This window comes from Paramormyrops kingsleyae, chromosome 24 (assembly GCF_048594095.1).
Source record: "Paramormyrops kingsleyae isolate MSU_618 chromosome 24, PKINGS_0.4, whole genome shotgun sequence".
NCBI classification, from domain to species: domain Eukaryota; kingdom Metazoa; phylum Chordata; class Actinopteri; order Osteoglossiformes; family Mormyridae; genus Paramormyrops; species Paramormyrops kingsleyae.
The window spans coordinates 12,148,717-12,173,878 of NC_132820.1; the positions used below are offsets into that span (position 1 = coordinate 12,148,717).

Sequence of the window (25,162 nt, forward strand, 5' to 3'; positions counted from 1 at the left end):
ACCTGAGATACAACTGTAGTGTCACGTTTTGGCTGTAATTCTTGCACACTCATTCTTCCTTTTTTTCCTCCTCTTCCTCTTCCTCTTCATCATCCTTTCCACCGAATTTTTATGTCCTTCTCTTCCTTTTCTCTAACTTCCCCTCTATCTCTTCTTCCTCTTTCTTTCCCTTTCATGTATCTATTTCTCTTCATATCCCTCTTCATCTTCCACTCCTCTTCCTTGCACTCTCCCTTTTCTCTCTGTTTCTCTTTCTTCTGCCCTCCCCCTTCCTCTCCTCTCCCTCTAGAGACACACCCACACCTATCTCCAGAAACACTGAAGTGCCTGCAAGTCCTTCACCTGGGTTCAGAGACAATGCCCCGCCCCCTTGACCCCGCCCCCTTGACCCCGCCCCCAGATCCTGGCCCCACCCACTCACACACATACAACCAGCCAATACAGATATAATGTCAGTGTTCCAAAGGATCTGGCTCTTATTGCGCAAAAGATAATGTCGCGTGACATCAGACCACAGTCAAACGTTTGAATTGTTCCTTCTGCACCTGACCCCCTCCCCACCCTGCCCCCAGGTTTTCTTTCTGATTCTCTGATTGACGTGTGCGTGCGAGCTTACGCCTGTGACGGACCTTAACGTTAAGCTACCTATCCTCCAGCGGAGTGCACGGCGTCGTGCTTTTGTACCATACTTCTGTTCACTGTAGCTCTAGTGCTCACGCATTCCCGCCTCACTATTCCTGCGCCAGCTGCAAAGCGCTGTGGTTAATCCATCAGAAACTGAACTTTTGCTTTATAACCACGGACCAGGATGCGTCTGCTGTTTTTACCAGACCTCAGTTGCCGGTCGGTGGCAGAGGCCGTACCTAATCCCCCCTGCATGTGGATCGCTGCACACGTAAATGAAAAGCTGATTTCATATTTCCACGCTGTCTGTCCCGTCCTGGGACTCACCACAGTGGACTCATCTGCTTTAACGCTGTAGATTTTTGCCTTGACTTTTTGCAAGTTTTGTTAAAAAACAGACAAACAAAAAAAGATTATCTTAAGCAAGCCTGCATCTGGATTTCAGTCTCTGAAATATGTTGAAGAAGGTTTTTACATTTCTTTATAAAAGGGTAATTCCTGCTTTTTCATTCAAGTTTACAGGTTTATGATTTTTACATGATAGATATTTTATATCATTGTTTCCCTTTTATTTAAGACTGATTTATACTGAAAACATTGAGGAAACTGCGGAAGTAAAGATTTCAGGAATGTTTGCATGTATGTCTGGCTGTAGTCTGTCTGTGTGTTAATTTCCCCATGAACTCTACTGCCTTAAGAGCTGCTGATAACTAATTCTTTATATGACAAGAGCATTTTGAGAACAAGGCAGTTTGGCAGGAGTTTAACTTCGAAAACACTAAACATTTCTGAAGGTTTAGACCAGTGTCTGCCAATCCGGTCCTCAGGTACCGGGAGCTGGGAGGGAGCAAAAATGTGGGCTGTCTGGCAGGGAGCTGAGAGGGAGCAAAAATGTGGATTGTCTGTGGGTCCCCAAGGACCGGGTTGGGAAACACTGCTTTACACCAAGTTAAACCCAAGAAGCCAAGCTTCAGCTTTTTTAAAAAAATATTGAAATACCTTTAACGGGGAAAGACCCTTGGAGGAGAGTTACTGCAGAGCTCAGTATAATTGAAATTACACTGGTGATGAAGGCTGTATTATGTTAATAAGATAATGATGCTTTGTGGAACGGAATGAGCAGCACATGTCTTTTACTGTAGGATTTACGCATTTTTTTCTGTATATTGAGGAGTAGAATTTGAGGGATGCGGGGATACAGGGTTAATTAAATGACTGTGCTTTTTTTCTCTCCTCTTAATGGCAAACTTGCAAAATGGCAGACCATAGCGATTCTTGCCTGTGATGTAGCCAATGTCATTTTGTTGCTTGAACAACAAAAAAAAGCAAAAGAAAAACAAGTGTCTGTCATTATTTTGGAATCACGATCAAACGTGCATGTGCCGCGCTGGCACGATTCCTTCAGACAGGGCGCCCGCACAGACGCGCGTGTGTGTTTGCGTGTGTCACGTATGTATAACATTGTGGGGACCAAATATCCCCACAATGCGATTGAAACCTGGTATTTTCACATTGTGGGGACATTTTTTTTGTCCACACAAGGGGAAACTGAATTTTATAAAAATCTATGAATGCAATCAAAAAACTAAACATGCCAAAAGTCTTGTATTCTGTTTGGTTACTTAAGGTTAAGATTGTTATAGGTGGGATAAAGGGTTATGCTCATTGAAAAGAATGGACAGTCCCCACAATGATAAGTGTACAAATGTGTGTGTATGAACAAATTACATTATTAATGTGCATGTCATTTCAGATTTTCTCAGTATATGTGACATGTTGACATTCTCTTCACGTCTTCATCATTCCCTCCTCGAATGCGAGGCTTCTATCACAATAATCGGCCTCTGCAGCCAGGAAAGTTGGTGAAGTTTTATTTGCTTTTCCTGTCCGTTTCATGCACACGTGTGACGCGTTCATTCTCTGTGGAAACATTGCTTTACGCAACACAAGCAGCAGGGCCGGTTAAAGCCAGTGTGGCACCCATGACCTCTGAATCAAAGTGGCTAAATCAGCGTCCCATCAGAAGATGGAGCCAGGGCAGCTACCTTTGTTACCTAATGGGTCGACCTTCCCTGACAAACACAAAGGAAGTTACAGGTTTTTTTGTTGTGGTGACATCATCAGAGACACAAACATGCACCCCAGGTTTGTTTTTCTTCCGGGAACGCCGTCCATACCTGCTTCTGGAGTTAAACAGAAAGATGCTGAGACCTCGGGGCGTGACGCTCGCATGAAGCCAGCAGTGTGACAGGAGGCTTCGAGTGACATGAGGACTGTGTGAGGGACTGATTTCACAGCTGCGAAATTCAGATAAGAGCCCTGAAGCCTTTAAACTTCCCGTTTTAACATACAGACTCTAACAAACAAACGCGCTGGCATTTTGTTGTTTGATGAGGATACACTGGCAACCCCAAAGGGAAATAGAGTTCTTAAGGCTTGACAGTATTGCTTTATGTGTCCATAAGATTCGATCTTTTGAATACGTGTATATTTGGAAAAGCTGAAGGGTATGTTACATTGTTGCTGTAAATGCTTTTACTTATTACTAAAATGTCTCACATAGTAACTTCATTTTTCTTACAGAGCCTTGATTACTGATATTTAAAAATGTATTTTAATGTGTCTCTTCGGGGAATCCTTGGGTACCGCTGGCTTGACTTTGTGTCGAACGCGCGGTTGCTAGAGGAATCCCGAATGAGGCGCATTACCTGCATTGTGAGGGAGCGTCAGTTACGGCACTGCGGCCAGGCGGCGCATTTCCATGAGGGTGTGTCTGCCTGGGGGGGGGGGGGGTCGCCAGCTGGGATCCCGAGGCATTTCGCCATGTGGTGGGTGCGGCAACGCGCTGCATCAGCGCATGCTCCCCAACCTGACCTACAAAAAATGCGACGGCTAATGGGAACAGTTAAAAACACACTTTTTAGTCCAAGAGAAATTCAGTTAATCTGAAAATAATCTGAAATATAATGCCCTCCCCCATACAAGTTAACCCTAAACCTAATATCTCTGTAAGGCAGGGTCATCACTTCCGGCTCTTTCCGCCGCTCGCCTCCCGTCGAGGCGACAGCTTGCATTTGTGACCGTTACTCTTCCTGCGACACCGTTTCTGAAAATCGGCTCTGTTAACAGCTGGTACCACGCTATTCCTGCCATTAAACACGAAGGCTGATTGTTACAGGATTATGTCTTATTAACGTGACGTCCTACTGGGGTGTCAGTAGTGTCTGAGCATCATCTGTTGCCTTTTTTGCTGACCGCGGAGCTTCTGGGAAGCGGCAAAGCGTTCATTAAGCAGATGCGTGGATCCAAAGTGATGCACGGTTGAGAAGGCATTGTTAGACGCTCCCTAAATGGACTGGAGGCTAAGGGCCCAATGGTGACATCGCTCTACCAATTCTGGTGTGATTTTTATGGTGACAGGCAAAGTGTACTAACCCACAGAGCCACACGCCTTCCCCCACAAAGCATGTCATTCATAATGCCCCAAACATTTAGGAACCTTAGAAATGTAATTTAACCAGGGAACCATCAGTAATTGTGACAATCATTTTCATGGCTTCCTTGTAAGTTGGGGTTTTGTGTTTTTGCCCTCTATTTTCCCCTAAATTATCGTGCTAATTTTATGTTTCGCGTTTTGCCCAAAATATACTCCCCTCCCCCTCCCCCCACACTAACCTCAGTACAGTACTCACTATCTCCTCTGTGGAAAGAATGCAAACATCCCCCTGTTTTACAGAACATTCCGGTATGCAAAGATTTGCATTAAACACAGAGAATTATTGCATTAGCGTAAATCTGAATAATTATGAAAATTATTTGCGGCTGTATTTAGGTGCCTTTGCCATGGACAAAATCATTAATGCACTGAAAACAGCCAGTCTGTCCATTCTCTAGCCATATTATGCGGTTATTTAGAAAGGGTTTGAAGTCTTTTAATAACGAGAACCACCTTTCCTTTGAAAAATGGAGGTGGTTGTTTTGAAGCGCATCCACATGCTTCCTGTTTACAGTTTCAGATACGCGGAGGAGCCGGCTGTGACTAACTGCATGATGCGCTCGTTACTCCCCCAGCGGCCTCTGGCTCCGCCCCCGCAGGCTCGAGGCGGACCAGGGCTGGTACTACCAGGGGCCAATCATCCCTGAAGACGATTAATACCATGTTTGTGTTCACAGAAGCCCACGGACACGCCCCCTGATAACAAACACTGACAAAGAGTTGGTGATGACAGGTTGATTATTGTTCTCTACCCCCATTGGCTGCTCTCAGACTTTCAGTGCCAAGTAGGGGCCCGCTTCTGAGATGCCCTCTGACACACCCAGTTGGCAGGGCCGTGACATCCAGAGGCGGTCGTGCAGCTGGGGAAGACGTCACACTGTAGATCTTCATACTGCAGCAGATGGAACCCATGTATAATCCAGTCTATGGGGTCTGACGTGTGGTGGAACGTTTCCGGAAACTCCTGTAGGGGGAGTGAGGTGAGATAAGGCAGCCTAGAGAGGAGATGCTTGCCAGTGTCATTTTAAGCCAAGATACAATCCCCCCCCCCCCACCCACTCCACATGAACTTACTGTCCGTAGATGTTGAGGAGGGGTGTGTGTAAAAGGGGCCAGAAGTTTGCCAAAGAGCCCACCCCCCCCCCTCACATCTGCGATATTACTGGGTAGTAGGAGCAGCAGTTATTGCATCATCTTCATTATCATGTATTAATATGGAGATCAATGAGAATGAAATGTTACCAAGTTTCCATATTTGTGTCTGTGTATCTGTTTGCCTGCGTGTCTGCATGCCTGCCTGTGTCTCCGTCTGTCTGCATTTCCGCGTGTCCATTTCTCTGTGTCCCCAGTGCTATTCTCTTACCTCGTTGGTTACTCCAGATGTTACTCCAGACCCAGCAAAGGGAGATCCTTGCACCCACACCTGGCTTTCCCTGACCACTGACCTCACCCAGGTAAGACCCACTTTATTAGGGACACCCAGATAGTACCAGAGAGGACCCACTTTATTAGGGACACCCAGATAGTACCAGGGAGGATCCACTTTATTAGGGACACCCAGATAGTACCAGGGAGGACCCACTTTATTAGGGACACCCAGATAGTACCAGAGAGGATCCACTTTATTAGGGACACCCAGATAGTACCAGGGAGGACCCACTTTATTAGGGACACCCAGAGAGTACCAGGGAGGACCCACTTTATTAGGGACACCCAGATAGTACCAGGGAGGACTCACTTTATTAGGGACACCCAGATAGTACCAGGGAGGACCCACTTTATTAGGGACACCCAGATAGTACAAGGTAGGACCCACTTTATTAGGGACACCCAGATAGTACCAGGGAGGACCCACTTTATTAGGGACACCCAGATAGTACCAAGGAGGACCCACTTTATTAGGGACACCCAGATAGTACCAGGGAGGACCCACTTTATTAGGGACACCCAGATAGTACAAGGTAGGACCCACTTTATTAGGGACACCCAGATAGTACCAGGTAGGACCCACTTTATTAGGGACACCCAGATAGTACCAGGGAGGACCCACTTTATTAGGGACACCCAGGTAGTACCAGAGAGGACCCACTTTATTAGGGACACCCAGAGAGTACCAGGGAGGACCCACTTTATTAGGGACACCCAGATAGTACCAGGGAGGACCCACTTTATTAGGGACACCCAGATAGTACCAGGGAGGACCCACTTTATTAGGGACACCCAGCTAGTACCAGGGAGGACCCACTTTATTAGGGACACCCAGATAGTACCAGGGAGGATTCACTTTATTAGGGACACCCAGATAGTACCAGAGAGGACCCACTTTATTAGGGACACCCAGATAGTACCAGAGAGGACCCACTTTATTAGGGACACCCAGCTAGTACCAGAGAGGATCCACTTTATTAGGGACACCCAGATAGTACCAGGGAGGACCCACTTTATTAGGGACACCCAGATAGTACCAGGGAGGACCCACTTTATTAGGGACACCCAGATGGTACCAGGGAGGACCCACTTTATTAGAGACACCCAGATAGTACCAGGGAGGACCCACCTTATTAGGGACACCCAGATGGTACCAGGGAGGACCCACTTTATTAGGGACACCCAGATAGTACCAGAGAGGACCCACTTTATTAGGGACACCCAGATATTACCAGGGAGGACCCACTTTATTAGGGACACCCAGATAGTACCAGAGAGGACCCACTTTATTAGGGACACCCAGAGAGTACCAGGGAGGACCCACTTTATTAGGGACACCCAGATAGTACCAGGGAGGACCCACTTTATTAGGGACACCCAGAGAGTACCAGAGAGGACCCACTTTATTAGGGACACCCAGCTAGTACCAGGGAGGACCCACTTTATTAGGGACACCCAGATAGTACCTGGGAGGACCCACTTTATTAGGGACACCCAGATAGTACCTGGGAGGACCCACTTTATTAGGGACACCCAGATAGTACCAGGGAGGACCCACTTTATTAGGGACACCCAGATAGTACCTGGGAGGACCCACTTTATTAGGGACACCCAGATAGTACCAGGGAGGACCCACTTTATTAGGGACACCCAGATAGTACCAGAGAGGACCCACTTTATTAGGGACACCCAGATAGTACCAGAGAGGACCCACTTTATTAGGGACACCCAGATAGTACCAGGGAGGACCCACTTTATTAGGGACACCCAGATAGTACCAGAGAGGACCCACTTTATTAGGGACACCCAGATAGTACCTGGGAGGACCCACTTTATTAGGGACACCCAGAGAGTACCAGAGAGGACCCACTTTATTAGGGACACCCAGATAGTACCAGGGAGGACCCACTTTATTAGGGACACCCAGATAGTACCAGGGAGGACCCACTTTATTAGGGACACCCAGAGAGTACCAGAGAGGACCCACTTTATTAGGGACACCCAGAGAGTACCAGAGAGGACCCACTTTATTAGGGACACCCAGATAGTACCAGGGAGGACCCACTTTATTAGGGACACCCAGATAGTACCAGGGAGGACCCACTTTATTAGGGACACCCAGATAGTACCAGGTAGGACCCACTTTATTAGGGACACCCAGATAGTACCTGGGAGGACCCACTTTATTAGGGACACCCAGAGAGTACCAGAGAGGACCCACTTTATTAGGGACACCCAGATAGTACCAGGTAGGACCCACTTTATTAGGGACACCCAGATAGTACCAGAGAGGACTCACTTTATTAGGGACACCCAGATAGTACCAAGTAGGACCCACTTTATTAGGGACACCCAGATAGTACAAGGTAGGACCCACTTTATTAGGGACACCCAGATAGTACCTGGGAGGACCCACTTTATTAGGGACACCCAGAGAGTACCAGAGAGGACCCACTTTATTAGGGACACCCAGATAGTACCAGGGAGGACCCACTTTATTAGGGACACCCAGAGAGTACCAGGGAGGACCCACTTTATTAGGGACACCCAGATAGTACCAGGGAGGACCCACTTTATTAGGGACACCCAGATAGTACCAGGTAGGACCCACTTTATTAGGGACACCCAGATAGTACCAGAGAGGACTCACTTTATTAGGGACACCCAGATAGTACCAAGTAGGACCCACTTTATTAGGGACACCCAGATAGTACAAGGTAGGACCCACTTTATTAGGGACACCCAGATAGTACCAGGGAGGACCCACTTTATTAGGGACACCCAGATAGTACCAGGGAGGACCCACTTTATTAGGGACACCCAGATAGTACCAGGGAGGACCCACTTTATTAATGACACCCAGATAGTACAAAGGAGGACCCACTTTATTAGGGACACCCAGATAGTACAAGGTAGGACCCACTTTATTAGGGACACCCAGATAGTACCAGGGAGAAGCTAATTTTGCCTCCAGAACAACTCCTAGTGTCGGAGTAGACTAGACTAGGAAGTGCAAGTTCAGAGAAGCTTTTCTGCACACCACTGCTGTACTGAGCTGTTACTTTTGCACTTCCTGTTATCTCCATGCAGTCTGGCCTCTGACTTCTTTTCAACCACTGAACTGCCCCTGACTGGAAGCTTTTTAGTGCATTGCAGTTTCTCTGTAACCTCAAGACACCACAGATTGTGAAAACTTAGCGGAGAAGAGAGCACACAGCTGGAGTGGCACCCTGGACAGGATGCAAAATAACCGAGGTAAAAAGCGGTAAATAAACTGACCGTAAGCACTCACCCGCAGATTCGCAGTGAGTCTGTGCCGGCTTGGAGTCTCGTAGACATTTTGAGACAGAGGGTGGCTTTCATAGTAGTTCATCCTTCTGGTCTGAAAGGTCCTCTCGTTTCTTTTAGGGGTCTTATTGTACTTGTTAGGATTTTTCTTCTCCTGCATAATGTGCAAAATCTACCTTTCCGATCAGAGGTTGGCGACCTTTTTAAAGCGAAGAGCCATTTTATCCTAAATGTCTGACCCAAGATTTAGAAAGAGCCGCAGGGTAGAGAATGGAGTTTGAGATACGATTTTTAAATATGATATGTGTGTATGTGCATTTAACACAAATACAAAACTTCAAGTACTTAGAAAAATAAGAGGGGCGTCTCAGTTTTAAATCACTCGGATGCGTAACAGTGCAAAGGTGACTAATCTCACAACATTGTTCGGTTGTGTAACGATAGTCTTCACCCTCAACCCTCCTTTCCTGAGTAAAGTTCCTTTGACTCTGCAGTTGTCTGCCCTTCACTACTGTAACTGCTGACTGAGCAGCGCAAAATGTACACTACTAACTCAGCTGGCTATAATGTGCAGATTTGAGAAAATATACCAGTTTTTAGAAATATTTGGGAAGGAATTGTGACGGTTTTCTACAAAAAGTATATAAAAGAATTAGGATTCCCAATAAACGCTCAAGCGTCCATCCAGTCTCAGGCACTGAGGAAAACTCTGGAGAGCATTTCATTTGACCAGAGATGTAATCTCGTCGTGGAGAATGACGCTGAGGAAGATGTAAATGATGCAGATAAGACATTACAGAAGCACGCGATGGACCGCCTCATTCTCATATAGCTAAAGAAATACCTAAATTAATCATAATAATATTATAATAATAATAATATTTATTATAAATAAATAATTGATCTTTATGAAAGTATTATCATAATCATGTTAAGAAATGAAAATGTGAATGTGTCTGTCGTTCGGAGAAGAGCCGCATGTGGTTTACAGGCTGCTGACCCCTGGCCTAGACCATTCATCGGAAGTGCAACAGCTTGAGACCATGCAGTGAAAAATGTGTCCATAGGATATTGATCAGGGTAATTGTTCCCATGCTGCAGGCCTGTTAATTTCTTGGACGTGGCCTGCTTGCACTTCATGAGCTATTTCTCATCAAAAGAACATCCGATTCTCATCAAACTTGCTACGTGTAGTTGGTATGACATTCTAAAGCCACTCTCCGAATTTTGTAAAAATCACCCAAAAGGCAGCGCTCAAACTCAAAATAGTTTATAACTCAGAAAGTATTGGACACAGAAAGATAAAAATCTGTATACTTGTTAATGGCCAGATGTCTCAACTAATCCTTGAATAAAAGTTCACCTACTCATCAAACATGGCTGACAACAGCCAATCAGATTTTAGCAGGTTATAATTACTCTTGTATATGACTGAGAATCATGAAATTCAGTGTTATGGTGCAGTATTCCTGCCACTGTTCACGGCTGTAAAGAGACACTGGTCAGCCTAATGGTGGCGCTATAGTGCCATGTTTTATGTTTTGGCTCATATTTACTGAACCGTGGGTCATATAAAATAAATTACTTTATTTATTTATTTTTCACATTCGTTGACTTTAGACAGTCATTATTGCTAATAGGATTATCAACCCCCACCCTTCAGGTCTTTAATGAATTTGAAAAATGTGTAAAACCTACATTTACAAGTAATTGTACCCTCAGAGATACAAACTTGTTCTTTTTTCCGACAGTATTGGTCAGATGAAAATGCTCTTTAAATATTAAATTAAATAAAAATTAAATTGTACTGTAAAGTAATATTTGAAATTTTGGCTTGTATTAATCATATCAGTGTGTAAGAAAAGTTATTATTAATGTATTGTTTTTTTTAATTTTAATTTTTTAGAAATTTACACGCGTAGCTTAGTTTGCCCAGCAATTAATGACTGGTTGCGCTGCCTCACCTTGCGCCCCCTTGCAGTAAAGCCTAGAATCGTCCTACTTCTGGGTACAATCTGCTCTGAGGAGAATTATAACTTCAGTCCACCTCTGGAGGGCGACAGAGCTTCAGAAATAAATTTAGGTTAAACTTCGGGTCCTTCGGTGTAGGACAGGGTCCAAGACTGCTGTCAGAACCAGAAAGGCCCAATTTTTGTTGTGATTCTTGGGTAGCAGATTTAATACAAATAATAAATATCTTAATACCAGCATTTGCAGTACTTCACAAAAGTATTAGGCAGTTTTAAGCTTGTTTAATGTCTAGAGCTATTTATCTAGATAGTAAGTATATATTTGCAGTAAAAGATAAAGACAACAAACAAGAATGTCCTCTCTTGTCCAAAAGTCACTGTTATCTAACTGAATCGCTAGATGAACACCGCTTCAGTTCCCAAACCAGTTCTCAGTGTCCCCTCAGCCGTTCCAAATAGGCTATACGATACATTTCATCACCAGCTCACTTAATTAAGCAAATTAATTTAAAAAATAAATGCAGTGTTTAAGGTAACATACTCTTATAGATAAAATATGAAAGCTTCACACCAACATGAAAATCATTTAAACATATTTTCTTTGGCTGCCTGAGACATTTGCACAGTACCGCATGTCACCTTTAGATAGATGAGATTACCTCTGACCCCCCTGACTTTTATCTTACATAAACGCTCACGTACCCTTATGATAACCACTGGTGTTCACAGTGCGTGAGAGCTGCCTAGGGTAGTCAGGGTAATCCCATCTATCTCAAAGTGACGCTTTAAGGCTTTACTTGGGGAAATAAAATTCTAAATTGGAAGACATCACATGTGCTCTCTGTTCCAAAGTGAGTTTCAGTTCCCTTAAGCACTTCAGACCTTTGAGAGGCTGGTACTGAAGCAGATCTGACCCCTGTAACAGACACCAGGGGGCACTATCCTGAGGCACATTAAGCCACCCGCTCATCCTGCCTGCTGCCGTCAGACACCACAACGCCGTCCTGCCCCCCACCCTCAGCCATAACATACCAGGAAGTGAGTCACCTTTGCCAACATACAAATCTGGTGCTATTTGTATTACCATCACTAATATATTATCCTCATTATTACCTGTAAATATTAATTTCTATAATAGTATTCTGTTTCCATCATATTTTGTGTACATTTTATTTTTTGAGCCATATTTATTTTTTCTTTGCATTGTGTCTATTTAGCACTATACATATGTCCGTCTGTGTACTATGTTCTCACTGCTGTATCTTAATCTTAATCTCAAATACTTCCTGGTTACTATGGGATGTCTTGCTAGAACATTCAGTTGCTCTGTACCCTTCAAACCACATTTTGAATGTCTATAAAAGAGGTATATAATGTTCGACCATGTATGAACTGCAGAAGGTTCACTGAAAAGCAGAAAATACCAGTGCGAGTGCTGGTTTCAGTGGGACAGAGTTTGCATGTTCCCCCCATGTCATACAGACTTCCTGCCACGGTCCACAAACACGCAGTGAAGGGAACTGGTGTGTGGTGGTTTATGGGGTAACACTTTACCGGGCAGGGCACAGGCAACCCGAAATGGGATCGGTAGGCAAGAATCAGAGTTTGGGGTCACAGGTCCAGAGAAGTCAGAAGCCGGGGAGATCAGTCCTGTGAAGGCTCAGGAGACGAAGAGGAGGAACATGGGGCAGATCAGGCAGGGAGGGGGCAGGCAGGGAGGGGTCAGGACAAGAGAAGCACAACGCAAGACAGGGCAGTGAGAACACTCTGTAAAATTTTAAACCAAATTTATTTTACAAAAAAAAAAATAGAGCAGTAATAGTAAACAGAACACAGTGCAGTAACAGTGCCACAAAGAAACAGCGCCTTGTGTCACTACCTACATGTTTATACCCACATTAAACCTTTTACAGCTAAAAAGGCGATTGAAAACAAGCCTTATAACTCTCCTCTCTTTCTTCATTCAGTCCAGGTGGCTCCTCATCCCACACCCAATTTTGCTTTATGAATCAGGTATTTGTTACCTGTCGAAGGGAAGCGTAACACAGGGCATTAAACAGTGTATGGTATGGAAGTGCAGAAGCCTCTTCTAACAATCTGAGTCAAATTCATTCAACTAGAGCCAACTAGGTACCATGAGCATGGAGCCCGGAGCAGGCTGTCGACCCCCAGCTTCTCGGATGTAAGATCCCACTTGGCCAATCACAGACTGAGTATTATCAACAAGTCTCTCTCCTCTCATTCATGTTCAAATCTCTTGAACTGCTGTCCTCTGTCTCTGACTTGTTCTAACATAACAATTTCTGCACCTTCTCCAGCCTGGCTTCAGACTGGCTTCAAACCTAGACATTTGACTGAGACTGCCCGTCTCGTTGTTATGGTTACTCTGAGAGCCGCAAGAGCCACATCCTGGTTGTCTGCCCTGATCATGCTTAACCTCATTATGGCTCTTGACGCAGTTAATCACCAAGTCCTCAGGCCACCTTCTCTCAGCTTGGTATGATAGAGTCTCTGCTCCGAGCTGGACTGACTTATACCTACCAGACAGAGTGTCTTGGAACTGCAGCACACCAGCTGAAAAATGCTGCCTTTTGGAAAGTGTGCCATGGCAGAAAGAAGGCTGGGAAACACTCATCTAAATCACATCAGGTAACAACCAAGGCTCTGTTCTTGGTCCTTTCCTTTTCTCTCTTTACTTCTTTAGGTCAGATCATCCATCTACTATGCCGATGACATCCAGACCTACTCCACAGTCGGATCTCTGCATGCCTGGCTGACATCACAGCCTGGATGAGGGACCATCACCTCCAGCTTAATCATTCCAAGACTGAGCTTCTTGATTTTTTTGCCAGTCCTACCATCCATCATGACATCACTGTAGTTTGGTTCATTCACACTGTCCCCATCAAGGTCTTCTAGGAACCTTGAGGTAATGAGTGATAACCAGCTGTCCTTTGCTGAGCACATACCAGCGCTCTCCCAATCCTGTAGATAAACCCTGTATAACATCAGGAAGATCAGGCCTTTTCAGTCTCAGAATGCAGCTCAGCTTCTAGTCCACCTCACAATTAGACCACTACAACTCTCTTCTAGCAGATCTACCTGCTGGTGCTGTTAGAGTGTCGCAGATGATTAAAAATATGGCAGCAGGTCTGGTATTCAATCAGCTCTCATGTCTCATCTTGTCTCTTTTCACTGGATCCCTATTCCTACTCACATCAAGTTGAAGTCCTTAGTCCAGCCATCAGAATCCCAGTCCACCTCCAAGAAACCTCTTAAGACCCCTCTGTTCCAGGAATTCCAGAACTAGCCTGATGCCAATCAGTGTTCCCTGAATTATCTTAATAATGTACTTGCTACTGATTTGAATAATAGTCATGTAACCGGTACGAGTAGTTCTAACATACACTCACCTAAAGGATTATTAGGAACACCATACTAATACGGTGTTTGACCCCCTTTCGCCTTCAGAACTGCCTTAATTCTACGTGGCATTGATTCAACAAGGTGCTGAAAGCATTCTTTAGAAATGTTGGCCCATATTGATAGGATAGCATCTTGCAGTTGATGGAGATTTGTGGGATGCACATCCAGGGCATGAAGCTCCCGTTCCACCACATCCCAAAGATGCTCTATTGGGTTGAGATCTGGTGACTGCGGGGGCCATTTTAGTACAGTGAACTCATTGTGTTCCTAATAATCCTTTAGGTGAGTGTAGATGAGAAGGGGACTTTTATTTTGACATTTGGGTGCTGTATCCCACCATATTTATGCCCTTATAGTCTTGCGATCCGAAGTGAACTACTGTTTGGTCTTGTTGAAGGTCTATTGGGAGGAGGGAGTGTGGCATTTAAATTTTGACGGTGCGCATTATTCCTCCGGATAATTTAGAATTTAACAAGAACACTTTTCGTGAAGATATGTTGCGGCGGGGAAAATTTATGAGCTAGATGGTTTATTATGTGTACGTTAGTTTTAATTAGCATAGGTGCTTAGGAGGTTTTCTATTGCAATAACAGTGAATGAGAGTTTGGTACATGTTTTTAGTTTCTAGTGCATTGATGGTGGAATATGACAAATGTTTGTCTAAGGGCAGAAGCAGGAGAAGTCACGCATCCAGAATAAGATCTGTTGCAAGTACAAGGTATGGGTTTAATCTTTTCTCAGTAATGGTTAATGGTTAATTGTTGAGCATAACTGAGTTTTAACTATTGATGCATGTGATTTTATTACATAGAAGACGACCGAAGGTGTAAACCTAATCGGCTGGTGTGAGTCTGGGTTCCTTGGGATTATACAGAAGCTGCTATTGTTTGAGGTACGTTTTCTGATTTTTACTTTTATTACAAGGAATAAAGAGTGTGGGTTTTATAAACTGTCTCGGTATCTGCAGGAAACGGCAGCATTTGGGGAGTAATAGTCGCTGTTCCTCTTCCCCTCTTTTAGTGTGCATGTTATATATCCTGTTATTGTAATTTAATAATAATAATTGACACTTTTATTAATCCCCGTGTAGGGCAATCTTTGTAGAGCAAGCTGTCCGTGAAGGGCAGCCACCTGTAGCAGCGCCCAGGGAGCTGGGGGTTGAGGGTCTTGCTCAAGGACCCGCAGACGTGCTGAGGCTGGGCTTGAACCGGTGACCTTGTGATTGCAGGCACACGGCTTAGCCCACTGAGCCACACGCTGCCCCTGTACCCCTTTACCTTTGAATCTTAAACCTATACAATCCTGTTAATACAGTTTAATACATCTGGTGGCCCTTTAGTACCCTCTAGTAGGCCTTACCCTGAGCATATTAGTTGGGACATTGGCTAGTGCTCTTGTGACCCCGGGGTGTGTACCTGATTGGATTGCTGTGCACTATTTGTGTTTATTTTTATTTTGTTTGCAGTGTGGACTATTTTCTTTGTTTTGATTGCATGCCATTCTGATTCGCTTTGTATAAAGGGTGATATGAGAGCAATGGTGTCCCAGCCTAATGTTAGGACATCTTAGGCCGTACAGTGGAATTGGCTGAGGGCTCAGACCACTTTCTGATGGTCGTACTCCACCACTGAAATCACCAGCTGGGGCATTTGGGGTTATTCAACCTCTTTGTTGTGATTTTTAATAAAAAAATAATCAATACTTTTAAGATCTAGCCCTAATCCGTCCTGTGTGCCTGTTTTTGATACCATCTTATTATTGTGGTACACAGTGGAGGTCACAGTCATATTAAGTTCTTGCGTTGTAGGAAGGTTGTGTAGCTCTTGCTCCAAAGCGGCTTACACTTGTACCTGAGCATCCACTGGACGTTCAGCCTAGCTGCACTTTTGCCTAGTTAACTCCTTGATAGCTGTAGGTTTGTTTCTGCCTCACTTGTATGCCACATTGGACAAAATCTTTTGCTAAATAAAAAATTTTATTTAAAAATTGCTCTCAGAAATTCAGCATCTGAAGGGGGTCCACTTTTTTGTCAAGAGCTTATCTAAGTGAATGTCCTCACAGCTACTTGTAAAATGTGTAAACCACAGATCTTGTGAAATTCACTTACATAAATGGGAAAGAAAAAGTCAGTCTCTGACACACCCAGCCGGCAGGGCCGTGACTTCCAGAGACGGTTGTGCCACTGGGGAAGATGTCACATTCTGGATCATGAAAGTCCTGTAGGGATGTGAGACGTATTAATGGTGCTTTTCCAAAGGCATACAGGAACTGAATCGTACCTGAGCCTCACCACAAAGAGAGACTAGTTAGAGCCTGGTTCCAGTTCACTTCAGTTTTCCACTGCAGAAGGATCGGCTCTGTAAAGGCTTTGACGAGTTTAGAGAGACAGTGACGTAAAACAAAAAAGATGCTTATTTACTGTTCACATGGTGTACATCATGATTTGCTATGTGCTAATTTCCTAATTTTCTAACAATTCTGTGAAGATTGCTGTGTTATGCTACCATCAAACATTAGTGGAATTAGCATTTGCTTAATCAAATTATCATTACTAATCCATTCCGTTCGGCTGTTCTATAGTATACTGCAAATAAAGAATAATATATAGAACAGGGGTTTCCAGCTTCAGTCCTGGAAGGCCCCAGGCTGCACTGGTTCTCCCCCAGTTCCTGCAGTAGGAATTTAGAGGAAACCAAAAAATGTGCAGGGCTGGGGCTCTCCAGTACTGGAGTTGGAGTCTCCTAATATAAACAGAATATGCCCTATTTTCCGTCTGATAATCCATGTGTACTGACACAGAACACCAGTGTCTCCTGTCAGGGCGGTTATGGCCCCCGGTATGGTTCTCATACTTTACAATGGAAAACCGTCGGTTTGTGGTACAGCTCTGCTATGGCTCGGTTCTTGGTGGCAGTGGAAAAGCACCCAGACACCAGACGACCAAGAGCAGAGCTATCCGTGAATGTCAGTTTCAGAAAATCTGAAGCCAAGACGCAATCTACCCCCCACTCCCAACATGACCTCACTATCAGTAGATGGTGAGAGGGGTGTGCAAAATCACAATGAAATGTTGCCATATAAGAAAGATAATGTTTCCATATTTCTGCCTTCGCACATCTGTCTACATGTCTGTCTGCTTGCATGTTTGTCTAACTGTGTGACCATCTACCTGCGTGTCTCTCTCCCTGAATGTCTGTCTGGCTGCGTGTCTCTCTCTCCCTGAATGTCTGTCTGGCTGCGTGTCTCTCTCTCCCTGAATGTCTGTCTGCCTGCGTGTCTCTCTCTCCCTGAATGTCTGTCTGCCTGCGTGTCTCTCTCTCCCTGAATGTCTGTCTGGCTGCGTGTCTCTCTCCCTGAATGTCTGTCTGTCTGCGTGTTTCTCTCCCTGAATGTCTGTCTGGCTGCATGTCTCTCTTCCTGTGACCCCAATTTTGCCCTCTTACCTCGTAATCACTGATTCCAGACCCAGCAGAGGGAGATCCTTCCACAAACACCTGCCTTCCTCTGACCACTGACTTCACCCAGGCCTAAAGAGGGACCCACACTCTTATCAGACTGCATACAGTGGCAAATAAGTTATATATTATATCATGCATCTTCACCATTCCAGTTCTCAGCTGCACAGTAACTGTAGGGTGAAGCCACACAATTCACTGTTTACAGGAGCAGATGTTTGCATTAGCAAGAAGGCATACCTAATAAACTGGCCACTGCGTGTATTTCCAGTATGGAGGGGACAACCAACCTCATTATTACTATCCACAGTGAGCAGCTGGGCTCCTCTCTGGATACAGAAGCCCTTTGCTTCCTCACAGCTGCCCTGGCCACTCCAGAACAGGTAGAACGTGTCGTCATGGAGATACCACTCTTCTGCGTGTTCAGGAGAATCAACAGAGACCCATTTAATCACAGATTAGCTGGTGCGGCTCACTGATGTCGGATAACTGGGCTGCCTAACTCGCCTAGTGTGACGTGGATCATTTAGTGATTGTTAATGGAAGCAAATGACACAGAGGAAGATCTCAAAGGAGATTGACTTTCATCTGGCTGAATGAGGAGTGAATGTTCTGTGTGATGCAGGGCGGCACATGCAGCATATTCTAACACTCACATGTCCTGCAGCTTTAGTCTAATCCAGGCATGGAGGATTTCATAACTTGTTTTTAAGTGTCAATGAGGAAATAACTCAATGTCCTCCTCATCAGCCTTGGGAGGTCACTGAAACCTTGCATGTTTACTGCGCTGTCTGAGGACAGGGATTCCTCACCGTTGCTGGGGGCAAACGGAGGCGGCTGGGAGACGTGGCGATCTGTCAGAGGAGCAATCGACCAAACTGATTTATCCACTGCAGGGTACAAACATCACATGGTATTATGATGCATTTAATCAAGGCTTGAGGATGTATGTTTGCAGTAGACAGTCAGCTGAGGAAACATTTCAGCTTCCAACGTGGAGATCATGACTTACAGTGAACGACCACTATCGCCAGTATGGTAACCAGCAGGAGTGTATTGGCAGCCAGAAGGATGAAGACCAGCTTCTTTCTGTGAGGACTTCGTTGGACCTCTGAAACACAAAGAAGAAAGTAGCCTCTTCTAGTTACCCCTGAAATATTCCATCAACATTGTTCATATTTAAATTTTAAATATAAATCTTAAGCGGTAATGTGATACAACCTGCATTAAGTAAAAAGGGGACAGTTAAGATTCTGACGCCACCAGCATACACCCAGGGTTATAGGAATGGGGGGCATTTCTGTTGCTCCCATCATCAAGTATTTTTTATAATTTATGTTTGAGAGTTTCATGAGTTACTTCTGCAAGTTTCACAGGTGTAGCTACAGCACAACCACATTAAACAGGGGATTCGATTCCTGGCACCATCATCTGATTGGTTGAAAAGCGTGGAAATACTGGTGTTCTGCATTGATTTACATAGATTATCTGAAGGGAAAACATCCCTACACTTCATCATTACATTTGTACCACAGCATCAAACACGTTTTTTAATACAATTTGGAGTCAAGGAAGTGTCATCTGAGCTGTGTGAAGTAACAATATTTTAGCCACACATTATAATGAGACTAAGGCATTTTAAAAATTTCGAGCAACACATTTATTTTTTGTTCTTCGTATAACAAGCGGCTGACCAGTGACTCTCCTGTCCTGGCTGTTCCTCTAAACACTCTGCAGACTGGGTCGAGTAACAGTAACTCCATCCGTCAGAAAGACTAAAAGGTGGAACTAAAGTTAAGCGTTCCGTTTCCCATCCTCGGTTTGTTTTAAGTGTTGCATAATGCGAGACGCTACTTTTCTTCTCTTCCTTTTAATGTGCATTGAACGTTGTGAGACTCGCTGCTTGTTGTCCCTTATGTAGGTTCATGGAAAGAAAGTAAGTTATGCTAAGAGCGTTTATTATTATTTCCTTGCTTGTACTTACTTTCTGCCTGTCTTTGATTATTTGACTTGAGGTTATGCAGTAATTAAACCGACATTTATGCAGCCTTATTTCTCCATTTGAAGTTTAACCAAAAGCATGAATGTTAAATTAGTTAAATGTTAAATCAAAGTTAAATTAGTTCTGAATGTAATGTATGCTAAATTAGGGATGTACGGCTTGTATGCTAAAGGTATAAAATCACCGGCGCTCAACCATGGCAGATGGTCTGTGGAATCTAGCTGTTCTCAGAACCAAAGTGTAAAAGCAGTTATTTTGGATCTCTCTGTGAAATGTCTAGCTGTACCGCACAACCACGATCGCCGTAAGGCCTAAGCTGTCTTAAAATAGATGGTGTCAGACATGACTAGATGGGTAGTGCAGAACACCGGCAAGCTGCAGAGTTTTTTGCATGAACACCGCTGTTCCTGTTGTCGATTATTATTTTTATTATTATTATCATCATTATTATTATAATTATTATTATAATAATCATTATTATTATTATTATTATTATTATTATTAATAATAATAATAATAATAATAATAATACTCATAATAATAATGTGGAAGAATTGCTAGGCCCGGGAGGGGAGGCATATTGGGTCTGTTATGTCTTAGGCCTTAGGCAGGAAGAGAATGCCTGCGGTTAGTTCCGCAGACCCTAGAGAGAGCTCGGACCTTGGAGAGGCAGATAGCGGAGCAATGAGGGGGAGAAACTACCTGCCGGAAGAGATTCGAAGCTGCCCCAACTGGTGCACAAAGAGTTATAGCTTAATAATTAAAAAATCATGTTTTTGCAGTGATTCAATGACAATACGTTAATCATTAATCAGTGGAACACCCAAACATTAACAGTGATCCAATGTCATAATCAATATCTATATACGTATCTCAAGTAGAGTCTAGAAGTTGAGACAGACTCCAGTAAACTGAGCAAAATGGGTGGACCAATAGAGCAGGAGAATTGTGTTTGTTATACGTTTGAGCTTGGTTTGTTGGTGTTTGGGACCAATCAGGACTTAGAAGTCCTTATAGGGAATTGGGAGTTATGGTCTATCAGCTGGTTGCTCTTTGTGCTCGGGGTGACTTGGTACCGAGTGCCAGAGTGTGACGGGAGCGCTTTGCTGGATTGCTCGAATAAAAGAGATTACTTTACTCATCAACTGAGAGGTCCAGAGTCTTATTATCAGAGAGGTTGATTTATAAATTTTCGACCACAATAATAATAATAATAATCGATTCTTCATTGATCTCCGTGGGGAAATTCTCTTTACGCCTACCCTAACTTACTCTCTGTAGGTGAGACCAAGCTGGTCGCGAAGGGCAGCCACCCATAAGGCCGCCCTGGGAGCTGGGGGTTCCAGGCCTTGCTCAAGGATTTACAGACATTCCAAGGCTTTCAGGGTCTGTACCGTCCGACTCTGCCCTTCATGTCGTCTTCCCATTTGGCCAGCAGGTGTTGCTGGCCATCCTGTTCTCCACACTGTCTCTTGTCCTTCAAGTCCCTAGTGTGTTTCCTTAGTTCCTTGGACTGCTCCATAGCTCTATGGCAGGGGTGTCAAACTCTAGTACATTTATGTATAGAAGTATAATTGTATTTCTATATGAGAACTACCACATACTGCCCTCCATGCCACCCTGCCAACATCTCTTGCCACCCTTAGTAAAATTTTCTAGATCCGCCACTGCTTAAGGTTCTTCTCCACTGCACCAAGCATTTTTGGTACTTTTCCATTGACTTCCAGTCGAGTACCACTACCCAAAGTTAAGACCCCCACCAGCCCCAAGCCCGACTTCCTGTTTGAACGGGTGGTCCAGGAGGAGGTGCTACCGGACAACCTAGAGTGAGATCCCTTAGGCCTGGCCCTGAGTCCCGGTCCCTGTCCGGAATTCAGACCCCTATCCCAAGTCCTGAGGTGACCTCTGGTATCGAAGGAGGCCCAAGAGAGGGGTCAGTCATGTCTCTATCTCCCGGAGAGGACCACGGGGGCGCACTATCCGTGACCATTGTTCCAGTTCTGGCTCCTGACCTACAAGCCCCTCTAGGCCCTCCTGTTCCTGCTTCTGCCCGCTTCCTTGCTCTTGCCCTGCAGATCCCACATCAACCTCAGGTTGTTAAAACCGTGAAATTCTAGCAGATCGTCACCCTCTTATCTGATGTTCTTACAGCCCATGGCGTGACATCAGGTGGAAGTCAATGCGCTCACAAGAGGGTCCGGCAGCTGGCTCTCAGCTATTTGCACGCTCTGCCGCAACAGGAAATGTGTCAGTGGAATCGCTTCCTGATTGGGAAAATTGCTGAAATTATTAATAATGTTAACACGTGTACACAATTAAATATTGTAATATTGCTAAATAGATTGTTTAAAAGTAGTAAAAGAGTAGCCATATAGATTAAATAACTTTGGCTATAGCTGGTGGCCAGTGAAACTTAGAACAGCTTAGCTGTTATCCTAAAGTTATTCAAGATGTTGGAAAGTTATGATGCAACCACATTGCAGGATAGAACAGGCAAAATGAGAATTCAATCGACTAGCAAGATCGAGCTGTTGTCAGGTGGTTTGCAATGTAACCAATCAGACGTTAGGTTTTGTTAAGAGCCATTGAGTTTGATTGGTGACTTTGAGAAGAAAAAATGTAATGGTTGCTGGTAACATTTAAACTAATTTTAAATTATTTAAGTAATGATTTAAATGCCTGTTGTTATTACTCTCATTTAAAAATGTTAATTTAAATGACAGGCAATGATAGATTATGACAATTTTTTTTACTACCTTGTCCTTCAAAAGATGAGAGAGTCTAAGCAACCTCTGTTCCTCCCCAAAATCAAACTCTCTCCTATGCCCTTTCGTGCACCATAAATACCATTAAGAATAGGGATTTGCAGTTTGGTGACCCTCGTTGTAAATCTTCATTATTAATTTACACTAAAAAGTAGATCATTCATCCATCCATCCATCTATCCTCCATGACCACTTATCGTAGAGGTTCACAGAAAATATCCCTGGAAGCACAGGACACCCTGGACAGGACACCAGTGCATCACAGGGTGTCCACACATGCACACAATAACCACCAGTTTGCCTAATGTTACGCCTGCAGGATCAACAGCATCACTATAATGCTGAACACCTGACGTGTTCATAAATACTCAGCTATTAATAAAATACAAGTAGGTGAAATATGTTCATGACATCAACTATATGTTGACTGCGTTAGTAAAGACCTGGAAAATGGCTTAAATGTACTGCATGTCTAAATACCCGTCCATTCAGAGAGCACACAGCTGGGGTCACACCCTGGACAGGATGCAAAATAGCAGAGGTAAAAAGCAGTAAATAAACCGACAGTAAGCACTCACCCACATATCTATAGCGAGTCTCTGCCGGCTTGGAGTGCAGAGTCTCGTAGATGTCTTGTGACGGAGGGTCGCTTTCATAGTGGTTCATCTCGATGGTCTGTTGGTGATTCATCTCCGCCGGGTCGGTCCAGCTAGACCTGCCGCCTGCGTGCTGCTCCTCTGAAAGGTGACGTTTCGCTCCTTGGTTGTTGGTCGTCTTGTCTTTTTTTTTTTATTTGTTTCCTGGTGATGCACAATCAGCTGAATGTGGCTGAAAGAAGAAGTCCGTGTGACGAAGTCAGTTCCGTCTATTCAACCAATGGATGAGCTGTTGATGATAGGCTGAAAATTAAAGTGAGAATTTAGTTTAAGAATCTGGGGGCAGCACGTAGCTCTGCTGGTTAGAACACTGTGGCTGTGGTCAGAGTGATCTCACCACTGAGCTCTTCAGGAAGGCCCTTAACCAACTTCTCCACTGCATTTTCAAAACAAAAAAAGTTAATAAATGTACTCTGATAGGCCTGTTACGATTTGGGTTGCAAAGGGGTGGAAAATTTCCAGAAACTTTCCATGTGTCATGATTGGAGCCCAAGGGGGTCGAGGCCAGGTGTGAGGGAGATCAAAAGGGCTTTATTTACACCAAACCAGGAGCAGGGAAATGCAAAGCAGACCACGAGTGGTCAAACCAGGAAAACAGGCATGTGAGAGAACTGGGCCATATGAAGGGAATGGCGTCGATGACAGGACTGGGAAGCACTTTTATACCAGGTTACATGAGGCAGCTGGAGTGAGAAACACAAGGGCAGAATTCAATTCAATTCAATTCAATTCAATTCAATTCAATTCAATTCAATTTTATTTATATAGCGCATTATCACAACATTACATTGTCTCAATGCGCTTTACATTTCTGCCTCGTAAGGACCCCCCATTGAGTAAGCCAAAGGCAACAACAAGAGGTAAGTCATTATGATTAGCAGGTGTGGCTCGTTAGGGCCATGACAGGGAGGAAATGGGAGGGTCAGGTGGGTGGGGGACGACACCACGGGAAGCTCAGCTGAGGAGTTTTGGAAATATAGAACTCTGTGGAATGCCAGCAGTCCAATACAGCAAAGAAGGCAAACTGTATGAATAACACATCGATGGATATGACTTATATGCAGTGCGTTTTGATGCAGATGCTTATTTTGGGGTGTTTTTATGCACACATCATTACTCACAAGCATTTGATTACACAATGATATCACTATTAGTGCCATAAAGATGTTTTTTTTTCAACTACATTTAAGTTCCCTGTGTAGGGTAACCTACAATTTAGCAAATTGCTAGTTTATTCTGATTAATTCCTATATAATCCCGTTAATTCCCACGCAAAGTTTCTGACTTTGAAAATTCCCAAAATTTTGCAACCATAGTCATAACAACTTTTTGTTGATGATATATTATCCCAGAAATAATTGTGATAAATGATATTATTATTTTAAGAGCATTTTATGCCTCTGATATAATGATAACGCCATAATAAAGCAAGTACACCATTTCAAAAAACAATGATTTTTTAATTCTTAAGAATATTCAGACATTGTAATTGGAATGTCCAAAAATATCCTAACGAAATAAAATATAAATAAATTGACACGATGTTTGACACAGAGTTCACTCAGTAGTGATGTGTGGGTCTGAGCTTGACCACATAACTCTAGTAGGGGAGTAAAATGAGATGTCTTTTATCTCTTTCAAAATTAAATTTTTTGGTACGGTTCTGGGATGGCAGTTTTACGTTTTCTTCAGCAATTCATACTGTTTGTTGAAAGTTTGCAGCATATTTTTAAGAGCCGGTTTTTAGGAGTTTTTAAGTTAGTTGTTATCGCCACTTTTCGTTGCCACTGCTTTTAAACAAAGTCGACATCAACGTCATAAAAGAGCCGTGTTTCTGACGGGAAGTTGGGTTTTTCGTGACGTTTTCATCTGAGTTCCGACTCAGAGAGATAATCGAATGCAGGATAGAACATAGAATGAGATACATTTTCACTTTTGAATGTGGGAGCGGGAGAATACAAATGACTCACAGCATCCAGCAAAAAGAATTAAAGTAATTCAGTATTGTTCATCCATCCATCCATTTTCCAACCTGCTTATCCTACTGGGTCG

General features: G+C 43.9%; 1 protein-coding gene and 2 long non-coding RNA genes across 4 annotated transcripts; 1 reads left to right on the plus strand and 2 right to left on the minus strand.

Annotated features, from left to right (window-relative positions):
• Nucleotides 1–12,576: 12,576 nt before the first annotated feature.
• LOC140582435 (uncharacterized) lies at nucleotides 12,577–16,820 on the minus strand. Its single transcript, XR_011985405.1, has 2 exons — nucleotides 16,340–16,820; nucleotides 12,577–12,830 (listed from the first exon to the last, which is right to left on the minus strand). It is a non-coding gene; the product is annotated as an uncharacterized lncRNA (long non-coding RNA).
• On the plus strand, nucleotides 14,528–16,384 carry LOC140582436 (uncharacterized). Its single transcript, XR_011985406.1, has 3 exons — nucleotides 14,528–14,950; nucleotides 15,044–15,124; nucleotides 15,323–16,384. It is a non-coding gene; the product is annotated as an uncharacterized lncRNA (long non-coding RNA).
• Nucleotides 16,821–16,990: 170 nt separating the features above from the next.
• Nucleotides 16,991–23,277, minus strand: LOC111860899 (uncharacterized). Of its 2 annotated transcripts, none has more exons than XM_072706445.1 (5): nucleotides 23,033–23,277; nucleotides 18,700–18,798; nucleotides 18,500–18,541; nucleotides 17,978–18,102; nucleotides 16,991–17,759 (listed from the first exon to the last, which is right to left on the minus strand). In XM_072706445.1, the coding sequence occupies exons 1-5, from the start codon at nucleotides 23,142–23,144 to the stop codon at nucleotides 17,382–17,384; spliced, it is 756 nt and encodes a 251-aa protein (XP_072562546.1). In that variant the 5' UTR covers nucleotides 23,145–23,277; the 3' UTR covers nucleotides 16,991–17,381. The 2 variants fall into 2 exon arrangements, with proteins under 2 accessions (XP_072562546.1, XP_072562545.1); XM_072706444.1 differs by having other exon boundaries at nucleotides 16,994–17,759; nucleotides 18,500–18,577.
• Between the last annotated feature and the right edge of the window lie 1,885 nt (nucleotides 23,278–25,162).